This window comes from Nematolebias whitei, chromosome 10 (genome assembly GCF_014905685.2).
Source record: "Nematolebias whitei isolate Nwh7 chromosome 10, NemWhi1, whole genome shotgun sequence".
In the NCBI taxonomy this organism is placed as follows: domain Eukaryota; kingdom Metazoa; phylum Chordata; class Actinopteri; order Cyprinodontiformes; family Rivulidae; genus Nematolebias; species Nematolebias whitei.
In genome coordinates this window covers 22,753,541-22,771,231 of record NC_056507.1, presented here as the reverse complement: position 1 = coordinate 22,771,231, position 17,691 = coordinate 22,753,541, and the positions used below count along the sequence as shown (strand labels likewise).

The following is a 17,691-nucleotide window of genomic DNA, read 5'->3' as shown; positions in this document are numbered from 1 at the left end:
AAACCCCAAAATGCCTGTCCCAAAAAAATAGCATATCATGAAAAGATTCTCTAAACAAGCTATTAACCTAACCATCTGAATCAACGACGTAACTCTAAACACCTGCAAAAGATTCCTGAGGCTTTTAAAAACTCCCAGCCTTGTTCATTACTCAAAACCGCAATCATGGGTAAGACTGCCGACCTGACTGCTGTCCAGAAGGCCATCACTGACACCCTCAAGCAAGAGGGTAAGACACAGAAAGAAATTGCTGAATGAATAGGCTGTTCCCAGAGTGCTGTATCAAGGCACCTCAGTGGGAAGTCAGTGGGAAGGGAAAAGTGTGGCAGAAAACGCTGCACAACGAGAAGAGGTGACCGGACCTTGAGGAGGATTGTGGAGAAGGGCCGATTCCAGACCTTGGTGGACCTGCGGAAGCAGTGGACTGAGTCTGGAGTAGAAACATCCAGAGCCACCGTGCACAGGCGTGTGCAGGAAATGGGCTACAGGTGCATTCCCCAGGTCAAGCCACTCTTGAACCAGAAACAGCGTCAGAAGCATCTCGCCTGGGACTGCTGCCGAGTGGTCCAAAGTTATGTTCTCTGATTACAGTAAATGTTGCATTTCCTTTGGAAATCAAGGTCCCAGAGTCTGGAGGAAGAGAGGAGACACAGAATTCACATTGCTTGAGGTCCAGTGTCAAGTTTCCACAGTCACTGGGGTGTCATGTCATCTGCTGGTGTTGGTCCACTGTGTTTTATCAAGGGCAGGGTCAATGCAGCTAGCTATCAGGAGATTTTGGAGCACTTCATGCTTCCATCTGCTGAAAAGCTTTATGGAGATGAAGATTTCATTTTTCAGCACAACCTGGCACCTGCTCACAGTGCCAAAACCACTGGTAAATGGTTTACTGACCATGGTATTACTGTGCTCAATTGGCCTGCCAACTCTCCTGACCTGAACCCCATAGAGAACCTGTGGGATATTGTGAAGAGAAAGTTGAGAGACGCAAGACCCAACACTCTGGATGAGCTTAAGGCCGCTATCGAAGCATCCTGGGCCTCCATAACACCTCAGCAGTGCCACAGGCTGATTGCCTCCATGCCACGCCGCATTGAAGCAGTCATTCATGCAAAAGGATTCCCGACCAAGTATTGAGTGCATAACTGAACATGATTATTTGAAGGTTGGCGTTTTTTGTATTAAAAACACTTGTCTTTCATTGGTGGGATGAAATATGCTAATTTTTTGGGACAGGCATTTTGGGTTTTCATGAGCTGTATGCCATAATCATCAGTATTAAAACAATTAAAGACCTGAAATATTTCAGTTGGTGTGCAATGAATCTGAAATATATGAAAGTTTCATTTTTATCATTACATTATGGAAAATAATGACCTTTATCACAATATGCTAATTTTTTGAGAAGGACCTGTAAGTGCATTCCATTTACCATTCATTTCCTCAGGCTGTACTGGAAGTGCTACAGATAGCTGCTGCTGCCACTGTTTGCATCTGCAAAGAACTACAGAATTCAACACCAATAGCTTTGCAAAGCAAAACTGACTGCACATAGAGGTTTATAAAATTGTATTTTCATGAAATAGAATTACATGTTTTCCACATTAGCTCAATAATCTCATCGAAACTAAACTATTTCTTCAAACTAAGGCTTTACAAAAAAAAGCTACAACAAGCAAGATATTAATTGTGCAGAAATTTCCACAAAATCCCACTTTAAAAGCGCTGGACTATCACTTTAATACTGCCAACATATCACATAAATGTTTAGTCTTTAGAAAGATATTTTGGTTTGTGCAGCATGTCTGTGTGCAGTGTTTTTATGCACATGTGACTTGCTTCTCCTCAGTCTTTCCCAGCACACTTCTGCTGTTTAATACTCTGGTTTTACTGTTGCTTCATCACAGCCTATAAAAGCAGCTCCCTTTGAACCCTGTGAAGGCAGCCAGCATTGAGCTAATGGTAAAACACCATCACAGGGTAAACGTTTATCCCCTCTCTGCCACTCAACTCCTCTAATGAGCCTCTTGGAGAGGTTTCAACTCACAGCTCCGAAAAAAAATAAGATAAATAAAAATAAAAAATGAAGAGAAAGCACCACATTCTGCTCAGCTGTTGAAGAGAAGAGATGCAACTAAAGTTCATCCTGTCAAAGATAAAAAATAAATAAGTACTTCAACGTGGATGATTAGGTGCATTAAACTGACAAAACTGATTTTTCTCTTCCAGGAATTTGTCATTAGGTGTATTGTTCTGTTCCGTACTGTAAGAGAACGCAGTGAGATTGGCGGGGAAGGATGTGCCTTCTGACCTTGCCCTTCCTAGCCATTCTGACCTGGCCATTATCCATCGCCGACCTCACTATTATAGCCGCTGTCAGTACGCGGTGCCGTGCTGAACCGCACCGCCCCGCACTTCGAACGAGCCATCACTCTCACCTCTGAGCGCCAACACCAGCCCACTCAGTCAGACACAGAAAAAGAGTTAGAGAAAGGGAGGGATTCAAGTCATAGTAAGCAGGTAGTTAGAGGTCAGAGGTCTCCTACAATCGGGACAACCGCTCCACTCCTGGCAGCCGGAGCGGAACTCTGTAAGGGACCTGGAAGTAGATACGGTGACCTTTTCTACAGAGGACCCTAAAATATACTCACTTATCAAAATGACCTTAACATAGGAGCATGGGAAGGTAAGCAGAGGCCATCCATCATCTTAAAGATTAATCCTCCTCTCTATTCTTCTCGTGAATCTATTAATAATGTTGCCAAAGGGGAGAATTTGCGGCAAAGATTTATTCCGATATTGTGACTTTTATTCATTAGCCTATATAAGGGGGATTCCGGAGAAAGAAATCTGGAGACGGCTTCAGAAATGCTAATTTACTGCTTCTCTTTTCAAATTATACCACAGCTCTGCTCAGTTAAATTTAAGGAGTATGTTCATACACAAAATTCTAATTCTATATAAAAGTGGAAGATTGTCATTTACACCAATCGTTGATTCCTTAAAAGAAATTCTACACTATTGTTATGAGCCAATTCTCCTACATTTAGGATGAACCTATGGCAGGTGTGAAGCTTGATAATCGATTGCACCACAAATTCTCATCCTGGGAACTTTTCCTCATTTAAACAAAGCAGCACTGACAGCCCCAGGGGCATACTTCAATTAGGGAGTTTGGCAAGTTTAAACACTGTAGATCTACTCACGCTCAAAGGCGTTTGTCTCCCTCCCCCTCCTCTTTTCCTCCCTCTCAGCCTTTCTTCTCATATCTGCGCTGAGCACTCACTCCCCTCCATCTTCAAGTCCTGCTCTCTGTAATCAACCCAGTGCTAATGACTTATTCTTTCTGCTCCAGCGCACACATTTCGCTTGTTTATTTTCCCAAACTCGTAAATCTGGGGACATGTCACAAGTGCAGTGATATTAGAGCAATAATCTCAGGTAATTATCAGATGCCCTCTCACTTCTCCTCCCCCGCCCTCTATTTAACTCCCACTTCACAGGGAGACTCAGGATTGCCTATTGTTCCTGTGAACTGTGAGTTTCACAGGCAGGTTTTAAGAACACAGTCATTTAAATTTTAACTTTTGATGTACTTTTTTTTTATTAATTAGCCCCTATTGAAAGTTTAAATTATTTTACTTTTATTTCTTGACACCGAGGCCCTGTTTACATGAAAACAATTGCTGGTGAAAATGGAAGAGTTTCGTTGCGTGTGAACTGTTCATTTGCTTCTCTGACAACGGCACAAATTGAGAACGGGTTCCAGAGTGCAATGGTTCATAAACGTCCCAGTGTCCGTTGTCGTGTAAACAGAAAAAGTAGATCTTTTCTGTCAGGGAATCCCTGGCTCATGTGCAGTATGATGCAAAACATAACGACTTCCTACAATCCAAAGAAGAAGAAACTATCGACAATGGCAGATATCAGTTTGTGCTTCTGACTGTTAAAACCTATAAGTCCAATTTCCCCGGACTGCTTTCAGTTTGGACATCACTTGGGCTTTTGTTGTGGCGGTTTCCTCGTGAAAGAACATTAGAACGTTGTTGTTTTTTTTAACGCATGCGCACTTAGAGTTTCAAGTTTCAAAGAACATAGCACCAACTAGTGGCGTGGTGAGGGAATTACACCTTTTCCACATCTACCATTGCTGTGTAAACAGAGAATGTTGTCATGTAAATGTGTTAATAGAAATGGGAAACAATTCTGTTTTAATTGGATCGTTGTTGTGTAAACAGGGCCTGAAACAAATTAAGTTCTACTGCAACGTTTTACAGACTGTACAACAATGTTAGTTTAGAAACAAAAATAATAATAATTTTTGGCTGATTCAGGATCAGCTGAACACTTCTTGTTCTTTTCTGTCTGGGGTTCAGCTGCTGCTTGAGACAAAAGGTATTCATGTAATGCAATGTGTAACCAATGTCTTAAATAAGGGGAGAAAGCACTCCATATGAAACCGTCAAGACTTGTTTCTTTATTACAACAGAAACAAACGGTTCTGTGCAGGGTTGCAGGAAGCTGTTGCCTCTCCAGGGGTCACTGAGCGAGAGGCGGGAATCAGCTCATTTTTACCTTTGGGATTTACTGAATGTAAAATACATCCCTGGACTCTAGACCTTCCAGTTCTCAAAGAAATCAGGGTGGTCATGCTTACCCACTCCTGCTGGATGAGGCTAACGGCCTTGCTGGCCCAGGACAGGTTTCGACACGCCATGATCACACGGGCACCATGTAGAGCAAAAGACCTGGCCGTTTCAAAACCTGAGAGAAGCCGCACACAAAGACAAAACCAAACAGAGAGAAAATTTAAAGGGGAAAGACTTTAAAGATCAGTTTCTATCTAAAAATATCTTTAATTCTACTGAACGGAGTCAAATAAAAAGATGGGGGGGCATGTGGGTGCAAGTTAAAACCCTCATCAATTTTCATGTAATTCCTTTTATTGAGTAACCCAGTGGTCTGGCAGAGGGAGTTAATCATTTCTCTCTGAAGTGATTAAACTGATTGAATCATTGCGGTTCAAGACTTTTCCGTCTCATCTCTGATCAAGTTTAGAATCTGACCGACAGCTCTCTAAAACACGTCACCGCTCAAACCGAGTTAGGAAGGGTGGGGGTGTTCTTAATTATGCTAATAATTACGTACTGATGGCAGTAATTAAGAAAGCACGGTTCATAATGAAAGGAGTCCAATGAGCAACAAAAACACAACACTCAAACTGAACTTGGTGTATTTCAACACATCAAAAGTGTCACTGATAAGGGATCCCCCCCCCCCCCCCCCAACTCCCCATGAAGCGGAGTCCGCAGATACGCAGAGAATTTATCAGTCCGAGTCTACTTCATGACTCCATCCAAATCATGTAGTCATGATAAAACTGACAAAAACTGAAGATGGAGAGAAGTTCATTTCTAAATCACAAGTCTAAATGGGTCATTTCATCCCGTAGGTTGAATTAATTTATGACGGTAACTTTTTTCCTTAACCATATTTTTTACATTTCTTTTGACATTTACTACAATAACAAAAGAACCACGTTATTTGTAAAAAAATAAAAATTAAAAATCATATTTATATTTCAGGACTTGATCACTGTCAGGCTTCATAAATGATTGTGCCAAAGAGGGTCTAAAAGGCAGAGCAGTAGGCAGAGTGCATCAGAGGGTGGAATAATATAGACTGTAATTAGATTATATGTCTTAATCTGATTTTCATTAAGAGCAAAACTGGGAGGCCTAATTGTTAGAAGAGTGTTAAGGACTAATATCTATTAAAACTCAAAATTGGAGTAGGATTGGAATGCCTTTCTGACAAGTGAAGCATGGAAATGAAATTATATGACACCTTATTAGGTGTAATGAAGGAGACTGTGGCTGAGAGTAGAGATCATTTCACTCACAGGAAAAGGAAGTAAAAATAAAAACAAGGCGATGGAAAAATAGGCAATGTGACACGGATACAAATAAATCACTTGGACCAAGCTTTAAGAAAGAAATGTTACTTTTTTTTTCAATTACATAATTGTACTAAAATAATAGAGACACTCCGTGCCAATTAAACCAGGATTCCCCATGCTTAATTTTACATTATATGTAAAGAAAGATATGAAAATAAATGTGCAACTTTATACAAACTATTGTTCTTTTGGAGCAACAACTTTTAGCAAAAAAAGAAGAGCTAAAACTAAAAAGGAAACCTAAATTTAAAGCCTAGAAAATATAATTCATTGCTAATAAATTCTTACGTAATGGTATAAAATAATTGTTCTGCTGGCGTTTGTTGCCTTGTTGTTGTTTTCTATTTAAAGACGGAGCATTTTTACGTGGAGTTGTGTGAATACACATAAATGTTGGCAACAGCGGTCCTGATGCTGTAAACTCATTGAATTCAAACAGAAGAGTCTGCTGCGTGGAACTTAATAACACAGGTAAGTCTTTACCAAGTGGTCATTTGCTGCTGATTTATGGTTTGTCATAATGATCTTCTTCTAAGAAAAACTAAAAGCAAGAATGCAAACAAAACTAACTCTAACGTAATCTTTTGCCACATCAAAAGGACACATTTCAGACAAATCACATGTAAAATACAAATACTGACACTTTTATACCAAGTTGGTTTGTTTCTCGATTTGTTTTCCCAAAAGAAAAATGTCTTCTAGCTGTTTTTTTTTAATGATACAGAAATCAGCTAAATTAAACAAGCTGTTGAGTAACGCAACAATGACAGTGACATTTTTAGTAGTCACTGTTTAGTTTTGGTTTTTGTGTGTTGTCGTCGATTCTTTTAGTCTGCACAAACTGCAAACAGTTGCATCTGAAATGAGGCCAGAACTTTCTGTACCTGTTCTTCGTTTGCATATTCAGCTGCAGTTTAGTTGTTCTGCATTTTGAAAAGGAAAGGACTTTTTCTGCGTGATGCCCAAAAAGATCAAAGGTGTACAATCTAAAACTTCAACTAAATTAATTTTTAAAGGTGTACAGCATGACTAATTAAAAAATCCTTGTGTCAAATAAAACCAGCTAAAAATGAAAAATATAATGAAATATATATATTTATATATTTTTTTATCATCTGGTTACTTATAATTTTATAAAACTTTATAGCATATTCAACTTGAGCTCGATAACCTTAAGCTCCACAGAGAACTAAACACTATGAACGGTCCTAACTGGTTTATTTATGTTTGGACAACCTAATCAATTTTATTTTGCACGACTATATTTTAAAAATGTGAAATAATGTGATCGACATTAAACAGACTCTGGTACATTCTATGAACAAAGAAAAAGCAAGCTCAAAATGGTTTATTTTAAAGTAGGAAGACAATAACCGTTCATAGATTACATATAATGATAAAAACTAAATGACTATTAAAAAAATTGAAAAATAAACAACCGATTATTGATACGTCTGGTATTATAACTATATTATATTCAACATTTTAAATATTTTTCCCCAAACATGTTATGGTTCAGAAGTGATTTTGTTCAGCCTGTTTAAATTGGACAAGAGCAGTGACTTTTGGTAAACAACAACAGCTCGCACTCACTTGTTGTGTGTACAAACCATGAAAGTGAAATTAATCGACGCCGCTGTTTTCCATAATGGAGAACAAATTAGAATATGGCAGCGACAACAGCAGCCGTGCCGAAGCCATGTATTTGTAATGACAAATAACGGGGGCTTGACATTAATTGTGAAATAACGAGAGTGGAGTTGCTGTAACAGAGACTTTCCACCCCCTCGCCCATGTTTCCGGTGGAGAGGTCTGCAATGAAATTAGTTCTTGGTCAGGTGTACAACTAAAGGATTCCTGTTTCAGCATGGGATTCTGATGGCGCGACATGACAGGAGGTCAGACAGCAGATTATTTTGCTCTGGTGGATCGACAGGCATCATAAGCCGTTTTACATCCCACGGCAGGCCTGCAAAGCTCGTTCAGGTTGGTTGTTGTCAAACTAGACATCAGCGCAGTGAACTCAGAAACACACGTAAAAGACCATACACAGGATCAGACCCTTCTTAAACCCTAAGAGATGATAAACACAATCCTTTGATTGTGTATTTGCTCATGCTGAGGTTTCACAAGGTAACAAAAATACAGTAAATGGCTTGGCTGTTGATGAAATTGTGTTTTACTGTAATGTATAAAAAGCATAAAAAATTTGCTAAATGTCCATTAAGCAGTGAATGCTCTTCATGGTACATTAGGATCCTGGCCCTACTGATATCCCACAATAATGAGTGTGATTTAGTGATTTCACGCTTTGTTTGTCCTCCCTGGCCCGGCGCCCCTTTCTGGATCTCTCCCCCACCCCCTCTTGTACACAGGTGTATTGGCTCAATGTAATGAGATCATTACGAGCGTCGTCAGTAAACGTGTTTATTTGGCAAACGGAGCAGCCTGTTCCCTCTCTCTCATGATCTGCAACCAAAGAGGCATTTAACTAAAAAAAGGCTCTGCAGCACAATTGGCCAATCAGAAGTCAATTCAAACCATTACGAGGCCTATGAGCAAACACGGCGAGTTCCCACAATCACCTTTCGCCAGAGCTGAAGTTGAGCATGGATAAACACAGGAGCAACTCAGCTCTGGGAAAGTGTTAAAACACACACAAAAATATGATTCTTCTCAAAATGGTGCAGAATGAAGACGGGACTAAAAAAAAGGTTTGAAAAGGCTGCCGAAGTCTAAATGAGAACTTTTAAAATTGTCAGAAAACTTGAAATTACTGCTTAAGACCACTTTAAAAAGTGATGCAGGTTTTAGTTAGTTGTATACACACACTACCAATTCAGTAAACTGAAGCGCCCTATATAACGTTGACCTTTACGAGTGTGGTTCTATAAAAAGGTTATGACAAATAACTAATATCTTACCTGCTTTAGATAGATTTATGAAAAACCTCAATTTGGAGCAATAGTGGTTATTTCTGACCAGACTGACGAGCTAACAACTAGACTGAGCAGCGCTACGATCAAAGTGGACTAAAGCTGATATAAAACAACTCAAACATTTTATGTTACTGCATGTAAACATTACTTTACAAATTATTTAAATATTACAATACTTCTTTGTGAAGTTACTCGGGCTGCAGCAGAAGTTTTACATCCAGCTGTAGTTCCACTATTTGATAGCAAGAAACTATATATTCTGTGTAAAAACCTGTGCAAAACAGGCAGTGATGTAAAGGTTGATAAAATTGTGTTTTCATAAACCGCTATGAATTTTCTGAGCTGGTAGCTTGGCTCTGCTCAGACTGACCACTAGCTTGTCAATCAAGTCAAAATCTAACTATTTCTCCAAACTGAGGTTGTCTAAAGGGCTATCTACAACAGATAAGATAGTCATCGTTCATAAACTTTTAAGAGAACCCCACTTAAAATAAAAGGCCAAAACTATCAACAGCAAACCAACAAAGTCCATGCTCAATAATCCAGGTATACAATCCAACAATTCAACAATATCAACATCAAAGCACAGCAGAACATTGCAGATAATTCCTTATAATCAATACACTAATTACAGGCTTATGTTAAATTTGATCCTTCTTTGTTATGTTTTATTCATTCATAAAAAAAATTATCTTAGGTACAATGGTAACCAGTTAGCAAATTTATTCCCACCAACAACCAAAATTGTACGGACATGTTTTTTTTTGTTTGTTTTTGTTTGGTTGGCTGGTCATTTCCAAACTCTGAATCAACAACTAAAATGTTCATATTGTGAAACACTTACACGTTTAATTTGAGGGACTACATTCCCAACAATTTCCCAACAAAATGAAACAGTTTTTTTGGTTTATTAGTTTAAAATGTGTGGCATATTTAATGGTTTTTTTTTTATTATTGTAATGGACCAGTAGAAAAACAACATTAAGCATCAAAATATTAGGATAAAGTTTGTGTTTTTACTGTACTTAAAAAGCAGTAAATAATTACAAAGCAAACTGCTTTGGGATCCAGCTTCAACGCCCAGACTGAGTGACTGGAGGACGAGTGCACCAGGTCCAGGAGCTGCTGTGGATTTCTTGCCCAACAAGCGAGGAACGGCACAACTCTTTGACTCTTTCTGACTTTTAAGATCCCCTCTAATTCCCCTCCATTGCTCCAAGAGGAGGGAGATGTCACCCCAAAAGTGGAATGTATGGTTAGTAATTACAGCCCAAGGTTGAGCTGTTCCAGGCGAGAGCACTGCAGTGGTTCTATTACTCCTTCCTTGTCCCCTTTGCCTCTTTCCTATACCTAACCACCCCCTCCCCGTCCTATACCATCTCACCATTTGTGCATCCCAGTCTGAGGGACCCACCCACCCCACATTTCTCTGTCTCTGACCCTGTGTTCAACCTCTAACTCTCGACACAATCTCTCATGGTGGCCTCACACCACACTGGACTCCGCCGCTCCTCCAGCAGCCGGCCTGACAGGGAGGGAAGATGATAAACACGCTGAATCATACATGTACAAGGATAAACAAAAAGCCCCCCGAGGCACACGCAGATCTGCTGAGCATTAGGGCTATTTCCATCCCTGTCATCAAAAATTCACCCCCCCCCCCCCCCCCCAATCATGTAACTTTCATCCCCTCATCATCTGCAGACTATAAACTCGATAGGTCTATAAACTACTTGACTACACACAATAACTTCATACTCCTTCGTTTTATTTTACCTACAGCCTTTAATCACATATATGTGTTCCATCCTCTTCTCTAACCACTTCACTTCTATCATGTTAGAGCTGTAATCATTATTGAACCCCCTCTAGCCTGCAGCGTAATGCCCCCTCCACGTTACATCAGTTTGGGTCTGCATAGCAAATTTCATCCAAGGTTAATAAAGTTGAATAATTTGACTAACCAACCATAACTGGTTCTCATTACGTCGCCAATAAACACATTCATCAGCGAGGACATGAAATGCTCAACCAATAAGTAAATAAATAAATAAAGCCCCTTATTCGATTTCCTTGGTGGTCCGGCTCAGGAGGCAGAGCTGGACGCAGTCCGAGGCCGCTCCAAAGCTGGGTACCCACACGCTCAGACAAGAAACCACTCAGACTTATGGATGAAAACATAAAAACACACTCTGGGTGTCACCTAAACTCCACGCAGCCACTCAGAGGCACCTCACACCGTCCTCGCCAGGAACATCTTTTTATCCATCTAAATCCTCCCACCATGAATAATGCAGTTCCCTCCTTACTGAGGCTTGGGTTTAACACATCGCTGCGTGGGTCTTCAAGGAGGAAGTGTGTGTGTGTGTGGGGGGGGGGGGGGGGTTCCTTATTCATAAACAGCAGTGCGGTAAATACCAGAGCTTTGCAGCCAATTTAATGGCAGTTATGCTTAACAAATCTGCCTCAATCTAATGATCAGCCACAAAGTCGGCTGAGGCTTTAATCTCCACACAGAGGCTCCCGCTACTCTGCGACTCACTGAATATGCTTAGGGATCTCTCCATCCAGAGAGCGGAGAGCACAGGCCTGACACTTAATCCACACAGCACAACACTGGGATCAACACAAATATGGAACAATGTTAGTCTTTAATGAATAAAAAATAACTCAGAGAGGCCTAAAACGCAGCACGGATGATGCATAAAGATATAAAAACGTTACGATGTGCTCTTTTCCAAATCCTCACTGTGCCTCGTCTTCATCACCAGTCTTTTCTGCTTTCTGTTCCAACACTGACCGCGCACCTTAACACCATCATGTGGATTTTGGTGCATACGTTCAGGCTGAGCAGAGCTTTGCAGCAAATCACATATTATTCAGCGAGAGAAGCTTTTAAAAAAACAGGCAAGGGAAAAAAAAAAGTTGAAATAATACACAAACACAAAAATAACTAATATTACTCGATAAAATTATTGTAAAACGTTAAAAAAATTACTAAATGTTTGAGACAATGAATGAACACTACTGCACACCTTTAGAGTTTGAGAGAAAGTGCTATTTGTCACAATAAAAAAACAGTTTTTATTATGCTAAAATGGGAGTATAAAAAATAACACAGATGTGCCTGACTGAATATTTTGTCTGGGTGGGACAGGGGTCAATATGTTATTTCTGACCACTATTAAACATATGTTTAGTTGACAACACAACACCGAGGTGACTGATGATGCTGCTCAGGTAGCGAGACACATAAACATACACACATTTCCCAAAAGGACTGTCACCGGGTAAATATAACTGCATGTATTGTCACCTTTCAGTACAAATAGAGGTGTGTTTTGACAGAAACCATATTTTAGAAAAAAGTTCAATTTAGTGTGCCATATATAATGCAAGTTTAAAACATTTTTTCACAGTTATTACATATAAAATCACTAAAATGATCCGTTAACTGTTCCAGGGTCTTGTGGTCAGTAAAAAGCCTGAGTGTTAGCTGATAGCAGGGAATTAGAGCCAGAGCAGGGCTGTGTAATGGGGATGGATAGGAGGCTCAGGCTTGGGTCACAGCCACTTAGGAATCAATGCAGAGGTACAGGTGTACCACTACAGGTCTATAAGAGTAATAAAAAACTTTAAAGAAAGGTAGATGAGGATAACTGGGGACAGGGGGGGCACACTACAATCATTCATTACCATTATCACAATTAAAAATCGCCACTCAGGTTGCTACTGGTTTTTAATTTGCAAAAGAAAGCAGAGAGAGGAAGACAAATGTTGCAAACTGAGCGCAGTGATCTCGCTGCCAAGACGAGCCTCCCAGCACTGGTGCAACGGAGCTTCAAGGCAGCTCACCAAACCAGACGCTATGATATTTCACGCAGAAATAAACTCACGTGTGTGCTTTTCATGTTCATGTGCATTAAGGGCGAAATTAAAGAGCTCAAATGTAAATTTTTCTAATTAAATAATATCCCACCATTACTAATAAAAATGTCACATTTCCTGTGGAAGAAATAAGCACTGAAGAAAATGGAAATCGCCTTGACACTTGGTTTAAAACACTATTGATGCTATTAAAATGCTAAGTGGGTCCAACCAATTGGCATAACCACATTTCACTTCAGGAATGCCAAAGGAGTGCAGGAGAAGCAGCAATTACTATTAGGGTACTGTTAATTACGGTCGCTGCATTTTTAATACACGGCAGAGTAAAACAAAGGTTATATTAATATGGGTTTATTAAGAATTCACACAATATAAAAAATGTCTGTGTTGTCGCTACTGAAGATGGTCTTAAGAAAACATGTTTCTTTTTCTTCAACGCAGAGACTTCTCTTTGTTTTATACTTCACAACAAATGTTACATGTAGATTATCTATTTTACTGTAAAGTTTTTAATTAAGTCACATGTGAAGGAATTGAGCATGTTATGGTTTTAAAGGCTGAAGAGCAACAACCAAGGAACTCCTGTGCCCTCTTGTGGTGATACTATGAAGACAATTTAAATTAATCAGGGCTCACGCCTTCATATTTCTTTAAAATGATTTGTTTGAAATATTAAAATGTAAAATTTATGAAATTGTGAACTTAAGTCCTGTGATAACATTAAAAAAAATAAATTGCTCAACAAGCAATACGACTTGTGGTTTTATTTTTAAAGATGTTGGCGTTCAAGCAAAATGTGTAAAATAACCAAAAACAAATAAAACGTTCTGACAGTGACTGCTGCTGCTGCCAACATATTGTGTGACTTTCCAAAACACAAGCTGAAACAATCAGTGTTTGTATAGGTTGTAGTGCATTTCAATTAAAAACTGATGGTGGTGTAAATCTTGGTTCGAATAAAATAACTTCTAAAATGATCATCAGTTTCAGTGAAAGAAAGCAAAAACAAAAAAGCTTTTTTTTCTTTTATCAAGTTTTACATTCACACTATAAAACCTGGAGGTTTTGCAGACTAAATTGTAAACAAATCAATGATTAAAACTTGAAACTTTTCACATTTGTAGCATCTTTTTTAACTTTTTGTCTGACATGCTCGAGGGTTTACACCGAGCGAACGGTCTTGAACGCACGTGTCAAACTATAGCTTGATATTCAACTTGTTTTCCATAATTAGTGCAACTTTTAAACCAGTTGCTCAAGAAAGGTTACGCTAAGATCTTGAGTTTTGTAGCAACTTCAGCACTTACCAAAAAAAACAACAACACGACAAAATATAAAAACTTTTAAAAAGTTGTAGATTAGATGTTTAAAATTTGAGCGGATTAAAGAGGACAAATTGTCATTCCGGACAAAACAATTGTCAAGACCAGTATAGGTACCAGTAAGTAAGTTTCTTTTGGCTGCTCCCTTCTTCAGGGGTCACCAAAGTGAGTGAACCTGCATGAAAGATTTGTCAATTGTTTTACGCCAGATGCTCTTCCTGATGCAATCTGGGCTCAAACCGCAACCTCGAGATTAAAAGACCATGGCACTGACCACCGAGTTGCCCCATGTCAAGATCAATATGAAGGTGCAAATTTTAAAAATAGTACCACCTTTCAGGGCACACAGTCATGTTTATGGATCTGAATGAGGAAAAAGTACAAAAGTTTTATGATTCCTAAAACATTAAGGTAAAGCAAACATGTGGCTGAATTTATAGCCAAAATGAAACACTTGCCGACCACAGATCAATGTGCAGCTTTTGTTTTTTCAGCATCCCAACATTTCACTTTGTCTCAAATAACCACATGTAATAATTAATTCATTCAACCTTTATTTATACAGGCTGGCCTCACTGAGCCACGGGGACTCGTTTACAAGAGGGACCTGTTCCAGACAGAACATATATAAATGTTATAAAATATATATACATGCAATAAAAATGCACCATCTTTTTTCCAGTTGGTTTATTTTAATACTATTGTTTTTAATTTGTTTAACCTAACAAAGATGAAGAATGTCTCTCTTTTAAGCTTCGATAGCAAGCACCATAAAAGTGTATTTTCCATGTAGACTGTGTTTCTGACCAAAACAGACAGCGTGCAGTAAAGCCAATAAAAGTCTATTAAAACATGAAGATCCGTGCACCAACAGAAAATCATCGCTGAGACGTCTTTCAACCACATCTAGTTACTGCTCATCAGGACCAAGGTGTTTTTCTTGTTTTGAGTTTTGAAATGGAAGGAGTTTCAGACCACTGTAAATCTACCAAGACCCGGCCGTCCCTCTAAACTTTCATCTCGAACAAGGAGAAGACTGATCAGAGATGCAGCCAAGAGGCCCATGATCACTCTGGATGAACTGCAGAGATCTACAGCTGAGGTGGGAGAGTCTGTCCATCGGACAACACTCAGTCGTACACTGCACAAATCTGGCCTTTATGGAAGAGTGGCAAGTAGAAAGCCATTTCTCAAAGATATCCATAAAAAGTGTAGTTTAAAGTTTGCCACAAGCACCTGGGAGACACAGCAAACATGTGGAAGAAGGTGCTCTGTGGTCACATGAAACCAAAATCAAACTGTTTGGACACAATGCAAAACGATATGTTTGGCGTAAAAGCAACACAGCTCATCACCCAGAACACACCATCCCCACTGCCAAACATGGTGGTGGCAGCATCATGGTTTGGGCCTGCTTTTCATCAGCAGGGACAAGGAAGATGGTCAGAATTGATGGGAAGATGAATGGGGCCAAATACAGGACCATTCTGGAAGATAACCTGTTTGAGTCTGCAAGAGACCTGAGACTGGGACGGAGATTTATCTTTGTAGTGAGTCACGTGGGTACGTGTCACTTGTTGTATGGCAAATATATGAAATATATATGCATACAATATTCACGAGTTCTTCATTTTTCTGACTGTAAATGCCGTGCATTGAATTTAACAGAAATGTGAACGAGAGACGTTATTATCTTTGACCCATCAAATGAATGGAGTCATTTATTTTCAGAATCAAAGTTTAACATCAAACATTTACATTAATTTGGCAAAATATGAAAATAATAACAGACAGTTTCACAAATAATGAACTTCAAATCACTCGGCGGTGATTTGAGGACTTTGCTTCAGATATTTCTAAAATATCTGTACTGATTTTGTGAGAGAGAAGAGTTTAAGATGAAAGGAGATTATCTTACAGAGAACTATGTGAGGGAATTTAATCTGTTTGACCAGAAGTTGCACGCTCCGTCAGATCTCAGCTTTGCCCACGGTACACTTGGTCGAAGAAGAAGTTTTACCTTGTTGATGATCGATCACCTCAGTAAGAATCCTTTTCAACTGATATCAGCGTCTCCGTTGAGAACTGCTAAAATCCTTAGAGAGTCGTGCGTGGTTAGCTCAAACAGAAATTATAATTCCAAACGTCTCTGGATTCTCGGCAACTCCAAAACTCTCCATAACTCTAGTTCTCTTCTGAACTCCTTCAGAACTTTTCCATTCTCCATGGAATCTACTGCACTCTTTGGAACCGACTGCACTCTAGACTCGACTCATAGAACCGGGAAGTTGTCACATTTTAAATGAGTTTACTTCCGAGTTTACTTCAGAGCTTTCTGATTCGTGGATGGACCAGAAAGAGGAGTGGGTTTTTGACGTAAGTTATTATCAAAAGTCAAGGATTGTTTTCAACATACAGAAAAGATTATTGCAGTCGACCAGACTTCGTGGAGTCTCACACTTGGTAATCTTTTCAAATAGTAAAACCTGACATTTCTTCTTCAGTAAACATTTTAGTTGACCGAAAACCAACCTTTCACATACTTACGACTTGACTCATTTCAGACAGAAAATCAAGAAATGCATATTCAGGTGATTTCTTCTTTGAATGAGGAATAAAAATCATTACTTACTGTTTATGTAAAATAAAAATGAGTAGTTCTTTTCAACCTGTGAAGCATTGAGTGAACTAACACAATTTGATTATCAAAACATTTGTAAGACAGTAATGATTATAAAGAATTGTCTTTTCTGCTTGATTAATTCAAGAAAGAAAGTCATCAGATGGCCCAGACTTATTCAGATTAATGAAAATAACAGTCTCTGTCCATCTGGTAGATTTGAGGTCAGATAAGGGTCAGACCAGGTTCACTACAGTCCCCCCTTTGGAAATCATCACCTGTCCATGGGGATGAATTCCAACCGTGAACTTAGACCTTCAAATGTCCTTGAGCTTGATGTAATCCAGCAAGGAAGACCAAAGTCAGAAGTAATCCAGCAAGGAAACAAAGTCAAGGTAATTCCACAATGTTCTTGGTATTCCATTGTGTTGATTATAATCCCATATCGTCTCGATAATTCCATTGTAGCAATGCCTTAACCCCTTGGAAACAGAGTCTGTAATCCATTGGAAAAAGTCATATAATCCACAACGGTAAATCCACAGCGATTGGAAGTGTTGATTAATCAGCATACAGAGGGGTACCCTTGGATTGAACTGAAGAAGCGGCCACTGGATGAAGAGTTGAGACCAACGTCAGGATTGCAGGTCGCCTCCAGCGAAGGTTGTCTCCAGCGACGTCCAGCCTGTGCCGTTCTGGTTCAATGTGTCATGCAATTATGTGGTTTAAGGTGGGCTTATGAAGGGGATTTTACATAAGGCCTTAAACTATATGCATCTGGTGTGTAAGCTATTATGGTTGGGAACAGCTACAACTACCAGTTAAGGGGTGGAGAATGCTGAAAAGGGGTAACTACAGGGGTTTATGCCTATAGAAAAGTGTTCCAAACTATTTTTCCATTTCTAACTTGGTTTAAGTTAGCTTTACATGGTAAAATATAGTTTGGTGTAATTGTCTGTTGTC

The 17,691-nt window shown here is 39.3% G+C and overlaps 1 protein-coding gene across 1 annotated transcript in view; it reads right to left on the bottom strand.

Moving 5' to 3' along the window:
- wwox (WW domain containing oxidoreductase) overlaps positions 1-17,691 on the bottom strand; it is a 171,459-nt gene that overhangs the window by 135,637 nt on the left and 18,131 nt on the right. Inside the window, exon 5 of the mRNA XM_037683475.1 lies at positions 4,658-4,764. Within this exon, the coding sequence (XP_037539403.1) occupies positions 4,658-4,764 (107 nt within the window). The remainder of the gene's footprint in view (positions 1-4,657; positions 4,765-17,691) is intronic.